The 25,921-nt window shown below is 32.9% G+C and overlaps 1 protein-coding gene and 1 long non-coding RNA gene across 9 annotated transcripts in view; one reads left to right on the forward strand and one right to left on the reverse strand.

Moving 5' to 3' along the window:
* LOC146994250 (uncharacterized) overlaps positions 1-14,313 on the forward strand; it is a 103,506-nt gene extending 89,193 nt beyond the window's left edge. For 2 of the 4 annotated variants that reach the window (XR_015044100.1, XR_015044101.1), the window contains one exon: positions 14,168-14,313. This is a non-coding gene — a long non-coding RNA (uncharacterized LOC146994250). Of the gene's footprint in view, positions 1-8,814; positions 8,961-14,167 lie in introns of those variants that run through there. The other 2 variants (XR_015044102.1, XR_015044103.1) reach the window with 2 other exon arrangements.
* Positions 1-25,483, reverse strand: part of LOC146994249 (charged multivesicular body protein 5-like) — a 574,371-nt gene extending 548,888 nt beyond the window's left edge. For 2 of the 5 annotated variants that reach the window (XR_015044098.1, XM_085827100.1), the window contains exons 1-2: positions 24,826-25,483; positions 10,680-10,716 (exon numbers count right to left, since the gene is read on the reverse strand). Coding sequence is in view for 1 of the 5 variants with exons in the window: in XM_085827100.1 (XP_085683226.1) it covers positions 10,680-10,716; positions 24,826-24,923 (135 nt within the window). In the remaining 4 variants the exon portion in view is untranslated. Of the gene's footprint in view, positions 1-10,679; positions 10,717-18,312; positions 18,400-24,825 lie in introns of all 5 variants that reach the window. The other 3 variants (XR_015044099.1, XR_015044096.1, XR_015044097.1) reach the window with 3 other exon arrangements.
* Positions 25,484-25,921: the final 438 nt, after the last annotated feature.

Consider the following 25,921-nt stretch of genomic DNA (forward strand, 5'->3'; position numbering starts at 1 on the left):
GAACTTGATCAAATAGTGTGTTAGTGTTTAATTCAAAAGATAATATTATGCATTGATTAACATTTCCTCTAACTTCTTTTTAACTAAGGTTGCCTATGAGCAACCCCTTTAATTCTGACTCGCAGCTTTTATTTTTAGGTCAGGATATGAATGTAATGTTAAGGCCAGGATATGAACGTCGGAAGGTTAAGGATATGAACCTTTAAACAATAGGATTTCTTTTGAAGCACAGCGGCATGACAATGATCAATAATCTTAGCATCACTAAGAATAATTTTCTGGGTTCTCATACTGAAATTTTCCCAGAGTATTAAAAGTTGTAAATGAAAACGTAAGCATATTATAAAGGAAAATGTAGCCGAAAAATGCTGTGACTGCTATTTAACTCTAAAGAGGGGTTATCAAAGAGAAAATGAGAATTAATATTGATTAAAATTGCATTTTAGGTAATTATTACTGATTATAATAGACTGCAATGTTTGAATATGAATTCTTTGAATATTTTTTTAAAAAATTATGATTGCGAAAATAGAAAAATAGTTTCTTGGATTGATTCCTTTCTCACAGAAGCCAGATGAATTCTGTTTTACTTAATGAAAACTAAAATTTATTTGCATATTAATCTGTCCCCTATGAGCACTTTATTTCAGTGATCTCTATTAATCTGCCATTTGTTTTTCTTAATTTAAATGCTTCAAGAATAATTAGAAAAGGACCTAATTCTCTTCTTGCCTTTAAATTCTTCATTTGTAAAACTGCATTTTCAGCTATAATCATGTGAAATAATTCTCTAAATATAATTCAGTGCAGAAAAAATAAGATATATAAACAGCTTGCAAATGGGATCACCACTTAGATTCTGTTTTAGAAATATGATGAAGCTTACGAAAAATCTAGGAAGCGAAGTAATTCCGTACAATATTTTATAATTTTTTATCAATGATCAACCTGTAAATATAATTTATCGACATGCAAATATAATTTAATAATTTAATGTGTACGTATATGTTACCGTGAAACACCGAAATTGGAGAATATCGACTTTCACCGGAGAATGACAACATTTACCACATACATCGGTGAAAGATCGAATATTGCATTACATTCTTGTACATTCGGACCCTCACCGGTGTTATGTCGACAATCACAGATATGCTCTGGTGTAGGTCGAAAAGAGAGTTCATAAGAAGTCATAATAGTTTAAGTTGTTGCAATAAATAAGATTTGAGTCACATAATTTAGTAAGCTTTTTATTACTATTATTTTATTTTCTCATTTAGAACGCACTGTATAATTAAGTAAGTTTTTAACTTCTATTATTTTCCTTTCTCATTTTCAATGTACTGTGTGTTTTAAGTTCTTATTTTAAGTCTCAAGTGCTTTTTTTCGTGACTGAATTACGGAGAAGAAATATATTCTTATATGTTCAACATTCACCGGTGAAAGTCGACATTCTCCAGATTTCGGTATTTCACCATAACATATGTTCTACATGTAAATATTATAATATATATATGCATGTATATGTGAGGAGAAGGTTCATTAACGTCTGAGTGGTAAAGCCGCTAAACAGTGATAGTTCGGTCCGGAGTTCGCATTCCAGTGAACGGAATGGCTGTATGGGCGTTTACGCTCCCCGGGGAAAGCGATTAGAAATACGATTTGTATGCGATTGAAATGCGATATTAATGTGCAAAATTGATATAATTTTGAATATTTGTTTCACCTGTTCATTCGTGCTTTCCCAGTGCTCGGGTACCTTGGCAAGGTCGGGGGGCTCCCTCTCCAAGGAGGGTCGAAAGCCTGAGCAAAAGTGCCTACTACTTACTGACTTGGTGTGAACCCCAGGGTACCAGGTCGGTCTACAGACCCAGTGCATCTTATTTAGTTAAGCGTTGAATAACTCTACCTACATCAAAATGAGTTCTAAAGACATTCTCAAAGAAGGACAGGCATATATTGCCACCTTAGAGACAATATTGACAAATAAAGCTTCTGGCATAAACAAGGCAGTAGCCGCTGATATTCGACATCAATTTCAATTGATGTTCAACCTTCTAACTGAACAGTGTGTCGAGATGGCACACATGGAAGGACAAATTCATCAAACGCCAAACATTAAAGACTCTTATGCGGACGTACTTAAACGTCCAGCTCGTGACCGATCCAAAACATGGAGAAAACCAGATAAACAACATGTCACTATTTTATACCCCACAAATGAAGGGGATAAACCAGACAACATCAGAAAGAAGCTCTTAAAAACTATTGATCCCACAAAGCTCCACATTGGAGTGAAAAGACTTAAAAATGAGGCAAAAGGTGGTCTCTTAATAGAGACCAATAAAGCGGAAGACATAGAGACGCTAGAAAATGAAATAAATACTGTACCAGAACTTAAAAAGGACCTACAAATTGTTCGTCCTACACATAGGCTTCCTAAAATTATAATATATGATATTCCAAGGGACTTGACTAAGGAAGAACTTAAGGAAGCCATTTTAGCCCAAAACGAAGGCATCGATGGTGATGGCCTACAGGTTAAATTTCCTATCAAGCATAAGAACGGAAATCATTGGGTTTGTGAAACCTCACCGGAGGTTTTCAAACACTTACTAAGTTACGCAAACTGTGCGTTAATTGGGAACGTTTCAATTTAAGAGAATACATCAGACCAACGCAGTGTTTTAAATGCTGCCAATACCGACATATTTCTAAACAATGCCAAACAGAAGAGGCATGTGGACATTGTGGAGAAGTGGGACATTCCCACAAAAATTGTGACAATAACTACCAAAGATGTATTCATTGTGCAGAAAGAAATGCGAATAGTGATAAGCACCTTGACGGGCAGCACTCAAGTTTCTCAAAAGACTGTCCTAGCAGACAGCTAGAAATTGAAGATCTTCGAAGAAAAATCAATTATGGCTAGAGAACTTATTCAAAATATAAAAGCGTTGCAAATTAATTTAGCGAGATCACATGTCGCAACAGCACAACTAAAGACTTGTATCTTTGAATACGACTTGATTTTTATTCAAGAACCATACTGTATCAATGACAAGCCGTCTGGCTTTCCGACTCAAACATTTTTTCTCCAAATGACCACCCCAAAACAGCCACAGTGGTGGTTAACCCACGACTTACGGTTCTGAATACTTACGCTTCTTCTACTTTAAATGTTATTACATTAAAGATTGAACATAGGACAATAACCATTTTTAACTGTTATACTCAACCTATAACGGACTTAACAGATTTAACTACTCTGTTAAACTTAGCTGAACGTTACTTTGACGATCAACATGATCTTCTTCTCCTTGGCGACTTAAACGCGAAAAGTGTGCTCTGGGGCTCCCCCTTCAAGGATCCCAGAAAACGCACACTTAGAGAATTCTTAACAATGCATAGACTGGCTGTTGAAAACGATCCGGATGGTCCCCCTACCTACAACTGCACAAGGGGAAAGAGCTGGATTGATATTACAGCTTCCAGATCAATCTCTTCCACGTCTTTCATTCATAATTGGAAAGTTATGGACTGTATCACTTTAAGTGATCATTGTTATATCTCTTTTGAAATTACGTATCAACATTCTAGCTCAACTCAAAGAGTCAAATATAAACTTACACAAATGGATTGGCTCTTACTGAAGGCAAAAATTGGTCACTTTTTTGGTTCAATGGAATCTTACTTGCCTAAAGATACAGTTGATCTTAATCAACTTATAATTAAGTGGACTCAGAAAATACAGGAATACTGTGACTTGGCAACCCACGCCAAGGGAAAATATGTTAAAACTCAACACAAAGGTGTCCCTTGGTGGACCCCGGAACTCTCAATATTACGAAAAAGAATCCTCGCTTTGAGAAAGCGTTATCACAAATGTATTCATGATGACGAACTAAGGGCACACTATAAGCAAGTCTATGAAAAAGACCTTGCTCTCTATAAAAGAAAGCTTATGCAAGCCAAAAGAACAACCTGGAAAAGATATCTGGAGCGTCTAAGTCCTAGTTCACCCTTCGGGGTACACTATGACATTGCTAAGGGGACTATGCAATCCCCTCTACAATTAAAAGCGTTACTCAAACCAGATAAAACCAAGACTTCCACAATAGAAGAAACTATACATTTCCTAATGGATTACCACTTTCCTAAAGATATAATCAGCGAAGACACGGAGTTTCATACGACAATTCGTAACAACTTAAGGAATCCATATAATTCAATAAACAATGTTCCGTTTACGATTCCAGAAGTGGAAAATGCTATCAAATCCCTCAATCCAGGCAAAGCACCTGGAATGGACAATATACCTAAAGAAATTATAGCTGAAGTTTTCTATGCTAACCCACAATTACAAGTAGCGTTACTTAATGAACTCTTCCGTCGAGGAATATTTCCTAACTGCTGGAAGACAGCGAAATTAGTATTATTCTCAAAAGAAGGAAAAAATGGTGAGCTTCCTGATGCTTACCGCCCTATTTGCTTTCTTAACGCATGGAGTAAAGTCTATGATAAATTAATCACTAACAGATTGACTTATTTCTTAGTATCGAATTCCAAATTAAGTGAACAACAATATGGCTTCACGGCGGGAAAATGCTCAGCAGATGCCATCAAGGACATAGTCTCACAAATAGAAGCAAACCGACGTAATAATAATTACACCAATGTTATCTCTTTGGATATCAAGAGTGCATTCAACAATATTTGGTGGCCGTTCCTACTACAGGAACTCCGCAATCTGGGATGTCCTCTAAATATTTATAAAGTTATTGAAAGTTTATTGGATAATAGACATATAATCTATGAAATAAATAATGTTCAATACTCCATAAAACAAGAAAAAGGATGTGTACAAGGATCCAACTCTGGACCACTATTCTGGAATATAGTAATGAATATAGCTTTAAAACTCGAATTTGAAGATGGAATCCACATCCAAGCTTATGCGGACGACGTTTCACTCCTAGTAACAGGATCTATGCATATGCAAATTCAAACCAAGGCAAAGTTGGCGCTTCAAAAACTATCAGAATGGGCACTCAAGTGCAAACTTCAATTCTCTCCCGAAAAGTCAAAGTCTATGTTTATAGCAATCAAAAAGCGTGGTGCAGCCTATTCAGCACCGACAATAAAGATGAACGATCATACCATTAAGCAACAAAAATCCATTCAATATCTTGGAATAGTCATAGATGAATGCCTTACCTGGCTACCTCATCTAGATTATATTAAATCTAAAGTTTGTAAAATAATGAACAATCTTCTTAGATTACTTGGGATGCCCAAACCAGTTCTGAAAGAACTTTATAAACGTGCAATAGAGCGTACCATAGTATACGCATGTCCTGCCTGGTGGTACCCACCTACGGTAAAAATGCGAAACAAAACAAACTCTATACAACGCATAACACTTCTTGCAATGACCAAAAGCTATAAGACTGCCCCTACTGCAGCTCTTCAAGTGATTGCTGGAATTATGCCGCTTGATCTTAAATTGGACATGGAAAGCATCATCCAACGTACCAAACGAGGATGGACTGACTTTAAATATGAGGACTTAGAACTTTCACGGGATCAGATTGAATTCCCAGTACCTAAATGGCATTTTCATCCAGCTCATATTCAAGTCTTCGGATGGGACAACAAGCCTCCAATCAATAAAGGTTTAGAAATTTATACGGACGGTTCAAAAAGTGAAGACGGCACTGGAGCTGGCTTCTGTTCCTTCATGAATGGAGTTTGTCACGATCAATTTATGTTTAAACTGGATAAGACTAGTACAGTATATCAAGCTGAAACTTTAGCATTAAAGTCGGCATTACTATGGTTAAAATCACACCCCAGTCCTGCGCATATATATTCGGATAGCCAGGCTGTTTTAAAGTCTATCCATAAATACAATATCTATAATCAGAACATTATCGCCATAAAGAAATTACTGGCTTTTACAAAAGCAAAGCTTCATTGGATAAGAGGACACCAAGGCACTGCCGGCAATGAAAAAGCCAACGAGCTAGCCAAACAAGGGATTTACTCGAACACGTACCTAGACTGCAAGATCCCTATGAGTAATAGCATCAGGACGACAAAGATGAAAGCTCTCGATCTATGGCAAAGACAATGGAACGATGAAGAAACAGGACGACATACGTTCACACTTCTACCGAATGTTTCGGAGAAACGGCATTTCAGTGATTTTTTTTAAATCAAGTTATCACTAATCACGGAGCCTTTCCGATTTATATTAACAGATTCAAACTAAAGGAATCTACATGCAAGTGTCAATGTGGTAGTGAATCCGCAGATGCACTTCATATGATTATAGACTGTTCCAGTGTATCAACAAAACGTAGAGAAATTTTCAAACAAAATATAACTTTAGAAACTCTAAAACAACTAATTAAGAACGACAAGGGACGATCTTTGTTATCAAGTTTTATGGAATACATATACCATAATGAATCAGATCTGTACTTATAAATTGATTGTATTATATAATATTATTGTACTTATATTGGAATACTCATATCACAATGAATTAGATCTGTACTTGTAAATTCAATCGTATCATGTAATATCTTTGTACTTTTATTTGCCATGTTATTAATCATTTAATTATTGTAATACTTAATATTGATTCTTTACTTTGTTCTTCCTATCATTCTATGTTGCATTGTATAACTCAATTTATGTTCAAAAAATAATTTGTTTTGTAAATATAAAAACATGCTATGTAATGTATTTTTTCAATAAAGACGTTGGCAAGGCCAACACATCTCCTAGTCAGAAGACCTCAAAATTCTAACTAGGTCTTTCAAAAATTCTAATTGGCATTATTTGATCTTTGAGCTCTTGCTCCAAAATTGAAAATTTCCTTAGCCTATTGGCTCTGGTGATACTTCTGCTTAAGAAGTGCGGACCAAACAATCCATTTTCATGTTGTATGGGCGTTTACGTGGTTTTCCCCATGTATAACGCATATACGATCCAGTTTTGCTTAGAAAGTCCTCTACAGAGGCATCCTTACCCTTAGGCAGATAGCCATCGAGTGCTTTGCTATATTTAAATAAACCACAACAAACCATATAAGTAATTTAAAAATCGCTTTATTTTATATATGCTTATAAAATGTATATATATATGTGTGTGTGTATGTGTAATTAAAAATTTTCTAATTGCTTCAGAACCTAACATTTATATTGATATTATATACATATACATACATTAATGAACATTGTATATTTAAGATTTTATTCTTTGATATTTTATACCTGGTAGAGACATTAGGTATTTTTTTCCGGAATCAGGCAAAATGAAAATTAACAGAGCCTTCGCCGGGAATCGAACCACGGACCTCTGACAATACCGGCTCAGCGTGCAGAACCACTACACCATGAAGGGATGCTAGGAAGGCACGAGAAATACCTTACATACTCCCCTTTTGAAAGGGCGACTGAGGTTTTAGGGGACCCAATCGCCAAATCCTGGGCGCAGAGAATCCTCATGAAACACCCTTTTAGTTCGGGCGCCACTTTAGAGACATTAGGTATTTTTTTCTGGAAGCAGGCAAGATGAAAAATTAACAACGCCTTTGCTGGGAATCAAACCACGGACCTCTGACAATACCGGCTCAGCATGCAGAACCACTATACCACGAAGGGATGCTAGGAAGGCGGGAGAAATACCTTATAACCTTGTTCTTTATTTTGTTGCATTTATTTATGCCTATATACATACATATAAAAAAAAACATAATAATAGGCTAAAAATTAAAAGCAAAATTTTTAAACCCGTCCTGCACTATAGATATGTGTGTATTGGACGGCAGAATTTAGGGAAGTTGAAATTTTTGGAATTTGGGAAAGCACCGAGTGTCAAAATTAAGGTATGAGAAGTATTTATGATTTAGGGAAAGCACTGGGATCCAAAGTTTAGGCATGGTTAAAATTTAGAACTTACAAAAGCGCTTTGCAGCAGAATTTAGGACCTGTAGAGGCGATACCAGGCGGTTTCAAGCGCCAGCCCTAGATAAAGCCTTAAGTATATATGTGGGAGTTTATTTATTCAGGACTCATATTAGTTTGAAGCATGTGCAAGAAATAAACGTAGGTATAGTAAAAAACTAAACTATTACAATTCAGGCTTAATTCAGAACGCTATAGGAGCAAGACAAAATTTAGCGAAACCACTTGGGTTTCGTTGCCAATCTTGTGGTACATAGCCAATAACGTATAACACACGCTATTAAGTTAGGCTAAAATTATCATTACTGATTCTAAGGCATTTTAAATTAATGTAGCAGACTGTGCTGCTCCCTGACCTTCTAATTTGACCCAGTTTATTAATTTTCGCAGACTGTTATTATTACAGAAATTTTATAAAAACTAAGCTTGAACTTTCGATTATGTCGAAAAGAGTTTCCAATTCTGGAGTTACAAAAGGGATCTACAAAGCGAAACCATGTTTAGAAGTCCATTAAACAAAATGTGGAATTGCTGCAAAAAATGCATACAGGCATATTCGTCTTAAAATTATGTGAGGAGTATGGCATTGGAAAGTCCACTGTATATGACACAAGAAAAAAGAAAAAGGAACTTTTTGAATTTTTTGTGGGAGCATCTTAAACAACTTGCATTGAACGAAATGTTTAATAAAGTAAACAAATATTAAGCTTTCTTTTGTAAATTTTGATACCCTTTAGATCATAATTGTTCTTTATTTCATAAATTACAATTTCATAATTTTAATTGTATAATTTCTGCATGCCATCTTACCAGATTTAAATTGATGATCTATTATTAGGGGGACCAAAAAGTAATGTCGTTTCTACGCATGTCGACAACAACGATAGACAACAACATGCTAAGGGCAGAAGTGGACGCAAATCAATGTCAAACAATCGAGGAACTGTCAAACACTCTTAACCAACCTTGGTCGACCAAAAACATTTAAAGCAAAATGGAAAAATAAGCAAAGCAGGTGTTCGAGTCCCCCATAATCTGTCCGAAGAGAACAAAGCCAACCTATCCATCACACGCAATGTATTGCTTCAACGGCACCATACAGAACCATTTTTTGATCGCTTGATTAGTGGAGACAGAAAAATAAGTCCTATATGATAATCCAAAACTCAAAAGGCAGTTTTAATAGGGGTTACAAAGGGTTTACATCCCGAAAAGGCACTTCTGGGTATTTGGTGGAGTATTCGTGGAATTGTTCATTTTGAATTGCTGAAATCTGGAAAAACTGTTAATGTAGACCTTTATTCTGAACAATTGGATCTAGTGAACCAATCTTTAATTGGAAAATATCCGGCGATTGTCAACGGAAAAGGCGTCATTCTGCAACACGACTGTGCAAGACGAACACTGGAAAAACATAATGAATTGGGGTGGGAGGTACTGCCTCACCCACCATATTCGCCCGATATCGCACCCTCGGATTTCCATTTATTCCAATCCCTACAACATTTTCTTAGTAACAAAAAATTTCAAAATTTTGATGATGTCCAAAATGCCATCTTGAGATATTTTACTCAAAAACCAATTGATTTTTATTGATCTGGGATTGAAATCTGCATACTAGATGGCAAAAGGTTGCTGATAACGAGGGTGATTATATTATTGCTTAAAAATAAAAACTTGTTACAAATTTATTTGTTTGAATTTAATGTAAGAAAGCAACATTACTTTACAGCCCCCCACAGGATTTGGAAATATCCCAAATCCGGAATCGGCTAGTGCGGATTTCGAACTTTGTACTGTATTTATTAATACTATATGAAGAGATACTTTTTTAAATTATAAAAAATATTGCTTAAATTTTTAATGCATTTTATTCTCACTTTTTTGAAGTGTTTGTAAGAGTAAATTTTTAATTTTGCAATGTTATTGTCTGTTATTTTACTTCAATATTTATAATTAAATTTTATATACAACAAAATTTATTTTGTAGATTTCAAAATTGTGCATCATATACATATTTAATACTTCTAAATATGTCAAACAATACATAAAAAGTATTATAAATTAAACATGCTTATCTTCTACTACAGAAATGTTTAACAGCAACAAAATTTAATTATAAGATTTTTCTTTTCTTTCATGTTTGCAGCAAATGCAAGAAATAAAAATAATTCTGAAGATGTTTTTTATGTTGAAAGGTATCTAGTGGCATTAACTGCATAAGATACTTTTAAGCAAGTTGTAGCTTATATTTAAAAGAGTTGCTGATATTATCATCCAAGACTCATATTTTCAAACTACAGTAAATTTTTTTATAAACATGAGGTTTAGAATAATCACTTTCCTAAAAATCAAATAATGACACAAACATCAAGTTCTTAGGAGCCTGAATTAATCAGAATCACAGAAATTCAGTGGTTATGTAGAAATAATCCACAGCAGGACAACTCAGAAAGTTCTGGGGACAAGTAAAACATGCACCAAAAATTTTGGAATCATTTGCCATGATCTTTATTAAATAAATTTAAGATGATTTCTGAAAATAAAAATTCAACTTCTTTTAAAATTAAATACTGGAAAGCACTTTCCTGTTTTCTCACATGTGCTTAAAATTCTAATTTAGAATGCAGTTGTCAAGAACTGAATTTATTGCCTATGAAAAAATATTTCATTTTCAGATTAGATATAAAAGAATTTTTTTACCTCAGTAGTACATAGAGACTTCAAACTGCAAAATGTCCTGCAAAAAAGAAATAAAAATGCATTTCAATAGTCAGTACATAACAGAATATGCTATACAATATTTACATATAAGTTGCTTCAAAGGACTAAACTGGGAAGTAAATTTCTTCTGAAATTTAAGATGAATATGAAGAAGGTATACAATAAATAATTATGACACTAAATTGAAGACCTTTAACTAAGAATTTAAACATGCTGCTAATTAATGTATACAGAATCATAGCCTTTAGTGCAGTAATAAGGAATAGCAAATGTAATAAACAGTAACTCTTTAATCAACACTAAGAAAACTGCTGAAACTGAACATAAAACACTAAGTTAATAATTTCAGAAACAGTTACAAAAAAATAATTGTTTAAAATCTTTACATATAACAACATAACACTGTTGGGCATAATAACAATTCAGCCTTTTAGGGCATAGTACATGCAGCAGAAAAGGTTTGAGATGGCACACAATTTGCTCTCAGTTCAGTTTTATATCCCTTTGGCCAGTGAAGGCAAACTCATTAGTCAACAGAGTCAATTATCAACAGTTCAGCACTGTATTTATTAATACTTGTATTCTCTTTTCAAGTATCTTCTTCCATTCATTCTCTGCATATGTCCAAACCATCTTATACCTTTCTCAACACTACATCTTTTTTCGCTCCACAACACTCCCTAAAATTAACTCAATATTTCAGTTTTTAAGTCTTAGTTAAACTATATATATATGTCGAATAAAACTTGATATTATACTTAATAACGATACTATTTTATTGATAAAAGAGAATTGCAATATATTGAAAAACTTGAATCGCAATAATGACTAACAAAACACTAATGTAAACAATGGCCTTGCATCTTCTTGAAAAGTTTGCATTTTGTATGCTGTTTTTCATTTTAAGCCTTATTACAAGTTTTCATGAATAAGATGACTTCTCTATTTACTCTTGACAAAAAGTTCATGCTTGAAAATTATTGATCGTATGAATATGTAGACTCGAATAAGAAAAACATCAAACGTTAGTTTTTTAAGCTGATTACATGAGTCGGGAATAATATTATTCCACATGTTTTCCTTCTCCAGATTACTTGTGCTGTGAACTAAGCACACATTTATTTTTCTCCAATGTTTCTACATCAGCACTTAAAATGTTCAAATTTCAAGTTTCATAATTTTTTTTTTTTTTTAAATTCAGCAATTGATTTCAGAGTTGCCAATGTGAATATTAAACAGAGAAATGCAATTCCGTTGCACTAGTATTAAGAGGTTTTTTAACAAAGGCTAATGTTGCTTTGCTGATTCAGAATTCCTGAAACCTGCTGAGAAAAACTTCTGTCATAAAACTGTTGTTTTGAAATGGCAAATGTCAATATTAGATCTATTTTCTTGAGAATGTTTCAACAGGCTTGGAAAGTGAACCAAAGTTTCTGTTTCAAAAATCTTGAGCAGAAAGAGATAATTTGCTTTCAAATGAAATAACTTCTTCCAACATCAGAAAAATTGTGTTTCCTCTTCCCTATAGGAGGTTTGAATCCCGCGAACGGGCTGGCTGCATGGGTGTTTTCGTGGTTTTCCCCATGTGTAACGTGTTAAAAACGAGCCAGTTTCCCTTAGAAAGTCCTCCACGAAGGCATCCCTCCTCTTAGGCAGATAGCCCTCGAGGCTTTGCCATAATCACACACACACACCTCTTCCCTATAGTTTTTTGATTAAGCTGATTTAGATGAGATGTAACGTCTACCATAAAATAAAATTTTTGGATCTACTGATCATTCATTAGTTCTGGATTATAAACACTCATTTCAAGGAGTAATGCTTTAACTTCTGTTAATAAGGATGCAAAACATTTCAAAACATTTCCTCTTGATAACCAACGCACTTTATTATTCAGCAGAAGATCTGAGTACTCGCTCTCCATTTCAACTAAAAATTCTTTAAACTGGCGATGATTAAAAGCTGTAGTAATAATGAGGTTAACAATAATATAATTATGAATTCCATAACTTTGCAAATTTCTTCTGGAAATGTCGAGCACAAAGCGCTTCTTGATGAATGATACAATGGTAAGTAAGATCTTGTCACTGATTTTTCCTTTCAAAATAATAACAAAAACGTTTCTTACCCCGGTCATTCTTTTCGCCCTGTTTGTTGCAACTGAGACAAGTTTATCGAGATTTGGTGATCTACCAGGAGACCAGAAGAAAAAGTAGAGTTGGCAGCTGTGGTTTATAAATATAAAAAACTATTTTTATTCGAATCCTGGTATATACCAACATTTCCTGTACTTTTTTTGGTTTAATTTATAAAGTAAGTTCAAAAGCAATCTAAATAAATATATATATGCATTTTTCAAGTACTGAAAAGGAAGGGCATGATGGGAATGATCTTCTAGCAATGGTGAAAGGGGTGGAATAGGGCAAAATAGGTTGAGAACCACAATGTTAGATCTTTTAAGTATTAGTTAAAAAAAAAATAAGTTTGAAGCTTTACACGGCATTTAATTATTATTAAATGAAATTTGTTTACATCTAATTAGAATTTCGGAACACTTCCGCAAAGAACCCGGCAAATGTAAACATCGCCAACTTTGGCGATAATAGTTCAAACCTGGTAATCCGGCAGATTCAACCTATTCGCTTGTAAGAAGGTTGCAACCATTCCTCTAACGTTCATTTTGTTGAATTATCACCGTCATTGTTCGCATTTGCCAATTTAAATTATTCTTCACTTATTTATTATTATTTTTTTGTATTTTCACGTTATTATTTATGAACTTTTAACAAATAGATAGAAATATTTTCATATAATAAAGGAAGTTTTCGGTGACAGATGCTAGTTTGTGGAAGAAAATATGGCGGGAGAGGGGTTAATGATAATTGGTAACATGGCTGTTAACGTAGTGTTAAGCACACAGAATCATGAGGTTTCCAACCGATAAAATATTTTGACTTCATCACCTGCCAAAATATGCATTTTAAATAATTAATTAAGTAATGTTTTTATTATTGGTATGGTCATCTAAAATTATGAGAGAAACAATATTTATGGCTTAAAACTTTAACCAGATAATATATTGTTAATGCTTTTCCAACAATAACATTTGAGAAGATTTCAGGTGTGACACACAAAGAGATGATTAAACTGAAATAAAAAGTATTATTGATTCTCTAAAATGACAGAATAGTTTTATGGATACTCAAAGTCATCAAAATTAGCAAACCACTACTTGTGTAATGAATCCAAGTGCAAATGACTCTTCAAAAGTTTTATTAACAATGCTACTGAATAGAATTTCAATACTGAAAATTATTGGCACTGTCAAATATACTATGAAAGACAGGCAGTTGTTTCAACATAAAATGCTTTAAACTGTTTACAAGTAAATTGATAAAAATAACATTGAAAAACTGTTTATGTAAAATGGATGTATTAAAAGTCATGCATTCATTAATTTATTACAGGCACATGGCTCTTATTGAACTAAGACTGTCACTGAATGATTGTTTGGAATCGACATTTCTTGCTGTCTGAAACCTACTTCACCTATGATGTAAATATGCAGTTGTGGTTCTCACTGACATAAAGTTTAGCCACTCCTGATCGATTATATATGTCTACTGTATTTATACCTATTATACTAATTATCAGATACAATTTTGAGAATATCAACAAGCAAAACACTTAAAAATTTAAAAAAGACACTTGTAGTAGAAATATTAATATTCTATATGAATTATGGAAAGTACATGTAATGAATAATACCATGACCAAACACTTAAAAAAAAGAATAGATTAAGTATTTCCTACCTCGATACTTGAGAAAGCAATCCTGTTACACAACACATAGTTAACTTTTGATTACATGATATTACATATTACATATTTAGTCCTACGAGTGGTTAAGAAGGCTGAATAGTGGTAGTTCAATCTTGGCTCAAATCCTGAAAAACGAGCTGGTTGTGCAGGTTATTTTTTTCGTATGTGTTTTGTGAATTTTGTGACATTTTCGTGGTTTTCCATGAGCCTATTTACCCTAGAAAATATTCACAAAAGCATGCCTTTTTCAGCTAGCTCTCACATGCTTTGTATATTGAATTAAGTACACACAAACCCTTCTTATTTTTAAAATGATAAAGTTATTAAGTTCACATTACATGCAACGAAGCTTTTTACAAGCCAGGATACTTTCTTTAACAATTACAGTGCTAATTAGTGCTGTACTTCTCAGTTATATGTGAAATAACATCTCAGTGTCATTGCTTGTGACACATTTGTTTCACTTAAGTCTTCTTATGCAGTCATAAGCATGAAATAAACAAAACAATAACATTTGAGAAGATTTCAGGTGTGACACACAAAGAGATGATTAAACTGAAATAAAAAGTATTATTGATTCTCTAAAAATGACAGAATAGTTTTATGGATACTCAAAAACTCATGGTTATGCATGAAAAACCTAATCCATACATCCTTGGTGACTGATATTAACATAGTTTTTATGCTGCATTTGTGAACTACGCGGTTAAATTGAGTGAAATTGTGACTAAATTTCAGAAGACTTATAAAATTATGGTGTGAAAATTTAAATGTGAAATTAAAATCAAGGATACATTGGACAGAACAATCAAAAAAGAAATGTTGTCCATAAATATATTAATAATAATTAATGATAAAATGGACATTTAAAATATTCATATAATAAATATATACAATTAGTGTAATTAAAATAAATATATGCATTTAAAAATGATCTAACTTGGACCATATTTGCAATTTTTGTAATGTTATTAAATATGGACTTTAAATAAAATTTTTAGCAGCATACATCATTTGGGTTTGTTTAAATTATGGAAAAGCATGGGAGAGATATCTGCCTAAAAGAAAAGATGCCTTCAAGGAGGTCTTTCTGAAGGACACTGGTTTGAATCCACGTTACATATTGGGAATACCATGAAAACAATCATACAACTTGCCCATTAGCTTGGCTAACTAAACTACCAGAGTTCAGTCACTTTACTGTTTAGCTGCTGATGAGCTGTATATCAGTTGCAAAGCAGTGCACAAAAAATGATATATTCCTTGGTTCTCGTTATGAGTTACACAGGGTTCATAGCCACATTTTAGTTAAAAAAATAAGCACTTTTCAAGCACATTTTAAGAAAAAAAATAAGCACCTGTCTAATGACATTATACACAACTGCATAACCTTAATTAGACTTGTAATTTAAAATATGAGAAATGCAGTATTTATTAAGAGAGAATAAACATTACCTCAACTGTGGAAAATAATTACTTTTTTTTTCCCTTTAAATTTTAAATAACAGTTCAATTTACAGAACTAGTTTACAATGAGAGAAAAAAAAAAAAAAACTATGCAGAACTAAACTATATTACAAGATTTAATGATGAAATTTCAGTTCAAAATAGAGAAAATAAATAATAATAAGGCATATTTATTGTATTTGCTTGGAACCTAATAATAAATACAATTTATTTTTCCACTCATATTAATATTTAAATAATTTAAATCTAAATTCTGAATATTTTCTAAATTTTCATTGTATATCAGTTTTCTCTTAACAGATATTGCAAGCAAAGTAATTTAAGTAAAAAAGAGGAACATTTCTGAAATCAGAAGACAGAAATTTGCTTCATGCAGTCATCCTTTAACAGTAAAAGCTTAACTAAGCCGCATACTTGGAAACTGGCGAATATTTGGACAGTTGAGCGTAACTTGAAAAAGAGGAGCGGAGGGGGGGGGGGTTGACTGTAGCCACTTTTTAGATTTTTCCGCTAAATAAATGCTTTTGACATTTTGATATGTGAATCATATAAAAATAAACCAATGGAACTGAAAAATATTCTGCTTAGCAAGCACAGTAAAACTCTTTTAAGTGTTCATAAACAAATCTCAAACAGAACATCAAAATTAATTAATTAATTATCTCTGCGAAATATCGCAAACGTTATTGCACAATACGTGTGCCATAATTCTTCCCTACGTGATATTACGCAATCGGAATCAACAGCTGCTGAAATTGGGAGAATAAAGAACTAAATATGAGTAACTGGGGTGTTTTTCATTCTAATTTTCAACAGACGGCGTTAAATTTCCGCAATAGAATCATTCTTCGCTTGGGTTGGTAGACCGCAGAACTTTTAGTCCTATTCAATCCAGATTGGAAAGTGACAAAAAAAAAAAAAAAAAAAAGTCCGTTGCTTGTTTTGCAGCGAACTTGTAACAGTTTCAATATTTGAGATTTTGCGGAGAAAGGGGAGAACCTCCCAATCTTCGCACTATATAATGTATTGGGCAAAAAAAATTAAATTATTTTGACTATTCGATTACTTTCCCTTTATTTAAGCCATTCCAAGTATTATTCCTAAAACGCTGTGTTAAAATACAACCATTTTTGGAAGTTTACTATACTTCAGCAGTTACTGCAACTGTTATTATAAACATTCATACATATACTCATAATATAAGCATAATGATCATAATAAACACAAATATGAACTGACCAAGCGGAACGAGAATGCAAATTATTAAGATCTGGATAGAAATTTAAACGTGTATAGTATTTGGGTGGGAGGAAAAGAATGCCGAATGTACCGAAATTTTCTACTGCTTTCGCAATTCTTTGACCAATATAACGACGGGCACCTGTCTGTACTCTTTGTGCGCACCAAAGGTTATGTTAATGCAGAGAAAGGGGGAAAAGCTATTTCCGGGAGTATGATTCACCACCTGACATTCAATATTAAGAAAAGTTGTTTATTTAGTTTCGGCTTTGGTAGGGGCAAAATAGCGCGTTCATTAAAAAAAAAAGCACTAAAAGCAAAAAATAAGCACTAAAAACAAAAAAATACGGGCTTTAAAGAAAAAGTAAACACCTATAAGGGCCTTTATATTTTATTTTCAAATATAAGGACTTATAAGCACTTATAAGGACCGCTATGAACCCTGGTTACATGCAAAAAAGCAAGTCTTAATAAAAATCGATATGCCAAATGTAAAGTTAATATGTTGGTTTTTTCGTGCAATACATGAACATATACATAAAATTTAAAAAAATAAGTCAGAGCAGAATATAATTTATTACTAAAAAAACTTTTATGTAATCAGTTGCAATTAAGTTTCTATTTAAATGAGAATATCTATTCATTTCATTTATGCGATCATAATGGATTTTCAATCGTAGTTTTGGAAGTACTGTAAAATTATGCAATGAAGATATTAATCGTAAATTCACAATTTCTTTAGAAACTGCACTGTTAAAAACATAAATATTTTGGAATTTTATAATACTGAAAGATATTCAAAGACAGATCTCAATTTTCCCAAGAAATTGCCAAGAAAAAGGGTCATTATTACAAAGCTCATAATTACATGATTTTTCTACTTCCATTAAGCTTTACATATTGTTTTCTGTGCTAACTTGAATTAAATACAAATTTATTTTCGTGCATCGTGTTTAACCAGTTAATTTTGAATTTTCACTTTCATATGCTTAATATATTGTTTTCTCTGCTAACGTGAATTTATGTTACTTATTCTTTAATTACTTTGATTATATTCTTTAAATATCATGTTTACGCGGCTTACTTCCATGTGTTTTAATATCTCATAACCAACGCCCATCAACCATAGGTGAACTTGGCGAGTAAAACAGCAACGGCGCCAACGGGTTCTCTGTGGATGAAAATTCAGAATTTCTAAATCAATCAAACACATTCATGAAAACAAGCAATTTCAAAAGTCATTATAATAACAGTAGTCAAGAAAGCATAAAGTTACCAGCAAGAAATCTCTAACAAAGTTAAAGATCATCCATATAATCCAATTGCTATATTAATCAAAATAAATAAGAAATTCAGTACAAAGTCTGAAATCCAGACGTCCATTATCCGAAATGATCTAAAATCCGGACCTCAAAACCACCAACAACATTTTTCTCCTAGGTTTTACACATGCACATTTGATTCCACCCCCCTCCGAGCATAATAAAACATCTGGAGTGTGCCAATTCTTAATTTCACTTTGACACTAAATGAAATACATTGTTATTGAAGAAACAAACCTTTTAGCATAAATATGTACGATCAGGATCAGTAACTTGGTTTCATTCCTGCGTATCCGCTTTATGGTACACATCTCAAACTGAAACATTCCACATAGATACATCATTGATCTGACGCCAACCTTGGGAATCATTATTTATTATACTTTCTTTTCATCACCGCATGTTTATCAAAACATGACAACTTTAGTAATGACTCATGTAGCGATGCCTAAACAATTTTTGGTACTTTTCCGTTTTGCTGGCGCAAGCGATAAAGTCGCCAATAATGGTACAATCGATGCCAAAAGGAATATTCTCGCTGGTAACCTTTTACGCCTCATTTTCAAAACAAGTCGCAGCTTTTTCTTATCAGATTGATTGTTTTTTTCAATACTGGCATATAATTACATAGAATTTTTATCAGATAGTTCAGTTTTATGTCTAAGGCCATTTTCAGTAGTTAAGTCAATTAGGATGCAATCACAGCTCTTACCCGAAGCCGAAAATATAGAAAAGGTAAAGTCAAGGGTTAAATTCATCAATTCTAATAAGGATACATTAGCGAAGTAAAGCACTGCAGTTTTACATAATTTCTAAGTAAGCTATTCGTACGAATTGAAATATTTCTTGCATTTAAACTTGTGTTCCAAATTAAGATTTAACTTGAAATTAATGTAGATAATTACTGAGAGCATTAGATTTTTGTAGAGTAGTTTACGTGAGATGAGACAGCTTGGGGTCACGTGATATAAACCGGCGAATTAGGATTTTGAACCATGAAAGCATAGTAAATTCTTAAATTAATGTCTTTTTACAAATTTATTGTCTTTATTTATCGGCTTTTTATAAAGTTTTAAGCGATATTAAAATGTTTATGCCTTCAAAAAATGAATTCTTAGAACTAAGATTTTTTTAATATTTTTTATGTGTATACTGTCTGTTGTCGCCAATAAAGTCTGCTTGGCGAGATTTGCGCCGGCGAAACGGAAAAGTACCCAATTTTTCTTGTTAGTAATTGAATAATAAAGGTGTATGGTAACCTTATATGTTGACATTACGCTTGGCGATGATTACAGATTTAAGTTAAATGTGCTAAAAAAATGTTTACGAGGAAACATTTACCAAACATTTCTTTCCATGTGATAAAAATAGATTTTGTTGATGATACTCATAGACTCAAAGATTAAATTTATGGCTATTTGAATCAAGAATAATTGATTTGTTATTCACATAAACCCAGAACCAGCACCAGGGCTCGTATGGCTGCAGAGACTCGGAGAATTTAAGACCCACAGAGACTGCATCAGGCGGTAAGATATCTAGCGCCGGCCTTCAATAAGGCTGAAATATATGTGGGAATTTATTTATTCAGAACTCTAATAAGCCTTAAGCACGTGAAAGAAATAGACATAAGTATGATAAATAACAAAACTAATATAATTCAGGCATAATTGTCTCAGTGCGTGATAGAAGCAAGATAAAATTTAACAGAACAACTTGTCATTAGTCGCCAAGCTCATGATGCATAGCCAAATATGTACAGTGAAGGATAGCTAAATTTGATGATGATAGCCACTAATTTTAAAGGTTTTCGGATATAGCAAAACAAAGGCGAAATTTTCCAATTAACGGATTTTGTAAAGAAATGTGGACAAGCTGTAATAAATGAGGATGATATAAAAGAAGTTTTCATTGTGATGACAATCCTTCTCAATCATCAATCAATTAATGAATGGCGAAATCTGTACTATAGTTCTAGATCCAGAAAATACGCTACTGATAGTGAAGAAAGTGACAGAGAAGTTACTGACAACGAGAAAATTTTGATTGACAAATTAATCGGAATTCTCGAAACAGCAGTTACAGGACTTCAACAATGTAACTAAGCAAAGGATTATGCCTGTCTACAGAATTAAAGAGAATGTATTAGCGCAACAAACGGAGCAACTTAAACAACTTGCATTGAGAGAAATGTTTAATAAGGCAAACAAATCAATATAAAGCTTCTTTTTTTTTTTTTTTTTTGTAAATTTTGATACCCTTTAGGTCATAAATACTTCATTATTTCACAAACTTTATCCATGTACACGTCGATCTATTTTCACTTAAAAAAAAAAAATCCCCGAATTTCACAAAAATGGCATTGTGCACTCTTTTAACTTTATCCATGTACACGTCGACCTATTTTCACTTAAAAAAAATCCCAGAATTGCACAAACTTGCATTGCACACTCCCTTTACTTTGTCCATGTACACATTGATATATTTACACTTAAAAAGTCAAAGGAGCACCAAATTCTACAATATAGGGGAAAAAAATGCAAAATCTCAATAAAATACATTTTAAACCAAAAAATAAAATAACATAGAAAAGAAAAAACATGTTATATATTTAAGCACTACCAAAAGCAAATATTCACTTACCATGATTTTCGAGTTCGCTTCGTACACCCCGAGCCACGTAAAAATCAAAATATCAATCATACTCAAATGACTTTTTTCAAACCAGGTACTCTTTCTGATCGAACACTTCACATAGTGACCATCTGAACTTTTCTTCCTACAAACCCATTCAAATCCATCTAAACGATTTTTACGTTCGACTAGACGCATATCCTTCCTACATACAGAACACTTATAATGGCTACTAAGTAAACCTACATTTACACACCAGTCAATTAAAGCTCTTTTCCCCTTTTGCTCCAAATTGTACAGAAACTTCAAATTAATCTTACTACATTCGGCCATTCTACTGTCTAAAGAATCAAACCAACACACACCACAAAAACGCTTACAAAACATCCCATGATTCAAAATTTCCCAGAATCATGCACCCGATTATGTCACAATAGGGTTTCCATAACATTCAACTACTCAGGCTACCATAAATGAAACAACAACTTGGTGATAAATCAAACAACAACTTCACCATAATACAAGGGGTACCTTAAAGTCTACTCTACCCCAATTTTTTTACTTGCTATTTTCAAGTTGGCAATTTTGAGAAACGTGCGGAGCAGTGGGTGATTCTGCACTCTCCCAGTTTGTCGCCAAGGGCTCTTATAGGATTTTACCCACATTTTAATTAACATAATCTAATATTTTAAAGTTGCAATTGCATAACATTATGGGAAGAAACGTATTCATGGAAAGGTTGTTTCACATTACGGAAAGCTTCTATCAATCTACAACTTTTATTTATTTTTAATTAAAACAAATTTTAAGACTATTTAACAGGAAGAAAGAAATAAAATAGAATGGAAATATCCCCATTATAAATAATCAATAAAGATCCTGAATTATTAAAAAAAAGTGTGGAAATTTTTCTCTTCCTAAATATTTAACATTACTGGATAAATAGTAGCATTTAGGCTGATTAGCATATTTCAGCTAAATATCCACTGTATCCTTAATTCTTACTCATCTATTACAATATAAATATACCTAAGTTTGAAAAATAATATTAGGTACTTTTCCATTTTGCCGGCACAAACGATAAAGTCGCCAATAATGGTACAACTGATGCCAAACGGAATATCTTCGCTGGCAAACTTTTACCCTTCATTTTCAAAACAAGTCGCAGCCATTTCTTATCAGATTGATTGTTTCTTTCAATACTGACATACAATTACATAGAATTTTTACAAGATAGTTAAATTTTTTGCCCTAAGACCATTCGCGGTAATTAATTACGATGCAATCACACCACTCACCTGAACGCAAAGATATAGAAAAGGAAAATCAAGGGTTAAATTCATCAAATCTAATGAGAATGCACTAGCGAAGTAAAGCACTGCGGTTTTACATAATTTCTGAGTAAGCTATTCGTACGAATTAAAATAATTCTTGCATTTGAACTTGTATTCCATAAGATTTAACTTGAAATTAATGTAGATAATTACTGAGAGAATTATATTTTTGTAGCGTAGTTTACATGAGATAAGATCACTTGGGGTCACGTGATATGAACCGGCGAATCAGGATGAAAGCAAAGTAAATTCTTAAATTAATGTCTTTTTACAAATTTATTGTCTTTATTTATTGGTTTTTTACAAAATTTTAAACCATACTAAAATGCTTATGCCTTCAAAATAAAAAATTCTTAAAACTAACATTGGTTAAATTTTTTATGTGTATACTGTATGTTGCTGCCAATAAAGTCTGCTTGGCGAGATTTGCGCCGGCGAAACGGAAAAGTACCCAATATTGTAATTAAATTGTCTTGGACTAAATATCTCACAAGATTAGTAAAGTTCTGCTTCAAGTAAGAGAAAAGCAGTTATGTAATTAATTGATAATACTGTATTATATTCTACAAGACATCTTTGTGTGTTTTCCAAGAGGTTTCACCTTTCAAATTCTGCCCTGCTTCAGAAAATATGTTATAGTGTCAAAAGCTGTTAAATACATGATTTTAGAAATTTTCAGAAAGATCATTTCAAAAATTTGGTTAATCTTTGGAACATGGTAACAGGTAGTTTGGTGACATTTTGGTAAGGTGATAAAGGTTACTAGCTAGGATTTTAGCAATAATCTGAGAAGTACACAGTTCGAATCACAGATTATTTTGTCTCAGAGAAATGAGAGATCATGAGACATGTCATGTGACATTTTCCGGAAAATTCCAAACAGGATTTTAGCTAATAAGCACTTAAGAAACAATTTCGCTGCTAAAGTGCAGAATCGCCCACTTATTTGTTTGGTGCTTTTTACAAGAGTAAGAAGAATTGGATTTTTGTAATTTTTTTTTTTTTAATTTTTATTTTTTAAGTGAAAATAGGTCAATGTGTACGTGGATAAAGTCATTTTTGTGTGCGCAATACCAAAGTGTGCACAATGCCATTTTTGTGCAATTCTGGGATTTTTTTTAAGTTATAATAGGTTGATGTGTACATAGATATCGTGTATGTGCAATTCTTAAAAACGCAGCAAGCAGTGGGCGATTCTACACTTCCTCCCAATTTCGCACCTAATCTTCGTCATGATTAAGCACTTTTGTTCCATAAAAGTTCTAGCATAAGCGTAATTCGGCTAGCAGATTGTTGGAAAAAATTTTGAGTAAAAAAAAAAAATAAAATAAAACATGGCTTTACTTCGTGAAAACAAAATGGCATCCAAAAAAAAAAAACTAGCAGGTTGCTGTAGCAGGGATGGTCGCCAAAGTTTCGCCAAGTTACCATAATCCGAAGATTCACCAAAAATTTTACTAAAAAATTCCCTTTTTCTACTTGCAAACTAATAACAAATTTAAGAGTTTCTAGTTTATTTACAGTGTGAGCTCCATCTAAGATATTTTGTGCGTTATGGCATTTTGTCCCATTTTTAACGAGCATTTTAAGCTAAACATACGGTTCTGAAGAATAATGGTCAACTTAATATAACATGTGACATGACGAAAATATAGTCAGCCTATTTTTGAACTTATACTTAACATCTGGATTTATTGTAAAATGAAGACTAAGAAAACGCATAATTCAAGGAAACTAACATTTTATACTTTTAGTTTCGCACATTTAAATATTCTGGCACTTTTTTAGGAAACTACACATATTCGATTACATTTGGATATCAAACATTTTACTTTAATTGTATATTGAATTCCTACATACAAACAGATCACGAATATAAATATTTTCGCTCTAGTGTAGAATTGAGTGCCCCTTCGCTTCACGACAACTTTTTTAAATTTTGGCGATGAAACCTTACTTCTGGTTACCATGATAGTTTTAACTCTGTTTCAGCTTCCTGATTTTATTTAAATGAAAATAGATTGATGTGTACATGGGCAAATTTAAGGCAGTGCGCAATGCCTAGTTTGTGCAATTCTAGGATTTTTTTTTAAGTGAAAACAGATCAATGTGTTCATGGACACAGAGTCTGTACAATTCTTTGACTTCTTATTTTTGTTTTGTGTAGCGACCATCAAGAAATTGTACCTTCCTGGTGCCGATCTTGGCATCAAAAAAAGAATCGCCAAAAAACAAGGGGCACCCAATTGTAAACTTTTACCAATATTTTGTGTATTTGAAAAAATATATATATAAGTGAATACATACACAGCAAGCCTTTTGAAGCGTTCTTCTTCATCACCCGCATCAATATCCATTGAAGTCTCGGAACTTTTAAAAAGAAAAGCACACGGTAAATAACACATTTGTTCATTGGCGCAAACACAACCAGCGAATCAGCTTTACGTTTCAACGTTGCCAAATCGCGCAATTTTCGACAAAACTACGCTGCCAAAATTCATGTGCTTGCGTTTTTGGGAAATTTTCGCTGCTCTTTTTTCTTAAACGCACATATGTTAAAATAACTTTTCTATTAAAATTAATTTATAATAAAAAGATCTTGCCCCCTAGATGGTATAGTGTTTAGGAGCTACTCTAATTTTTCATTATTTAATTTCTTCAAATATAATGCAAGACTCTAACATTTGGTGGCAACAGTTTGAAAAGTAAAACGAACATTTATAATAGTGATTCAACGGGGAGATCAGAGATCATTATTCGTTAAGTAGTGTTCGACCCGAGGGCCTTTACCACTACATGTTTATCAATCCCCTAAGGACCTGTAAAAGTTCGTTAAATTCCATAAACTGGAAAAGTCGTATGCATTTGTAATAAAAGTGCAAAGTCTTCAGTAGTGAAGAAGTTGATCAGGGGTGACGCTGTAGCCTTGGCTACTAATGTTTAAAATTAATTTATGACTAGTAACAGCATGACTTATAAACAAATAGCTAAGTTATTGCATTTTATTTTCCAGCTATCGAAATGCGACGCTACGAGCAACGTTTTGAAACCAAAACCTAGCAATCATGAATCAGAACTAGAACTAGTTGCCATTCAGCATAAAGAAATTTAAATATAAATATGAATATTAACAAAATATTAAAGTTAATTTTATAAAATAATTAAACACATGAACAAATATATGAAATAAAAAATAATTATTTCTCATGCAATAACTGGGCCACTACACTACTCCCCCACCAGTAACTAAGTTACGTTACGAAGATGGAGAAATAGGTAGTAACTAGTATTGCAGTGTTAACCACTATCAAAATAATTTAGTCAGTCCTTGAATCTAACAGGTAAACGTATAGTTCTGCCTGTGCGAGAAGGTTTTTGATTCACATCCGAATTTGAGTCCGGT

The sequence above is a fragment of the Stegodyphus dumicola genome, chromosome 11, assembly GCF_044657685.1.
Source record: "Stegodyphus dumicola isolate Sdum_Otavi_A_Nest chromosome 11, ASM4465768v1".
NCBI lineage: Eukaryota > Metazoa > Arthropoda > Arachnida > Araneae > Eresidae > Stegodyphus > Stegodyphus dumicola.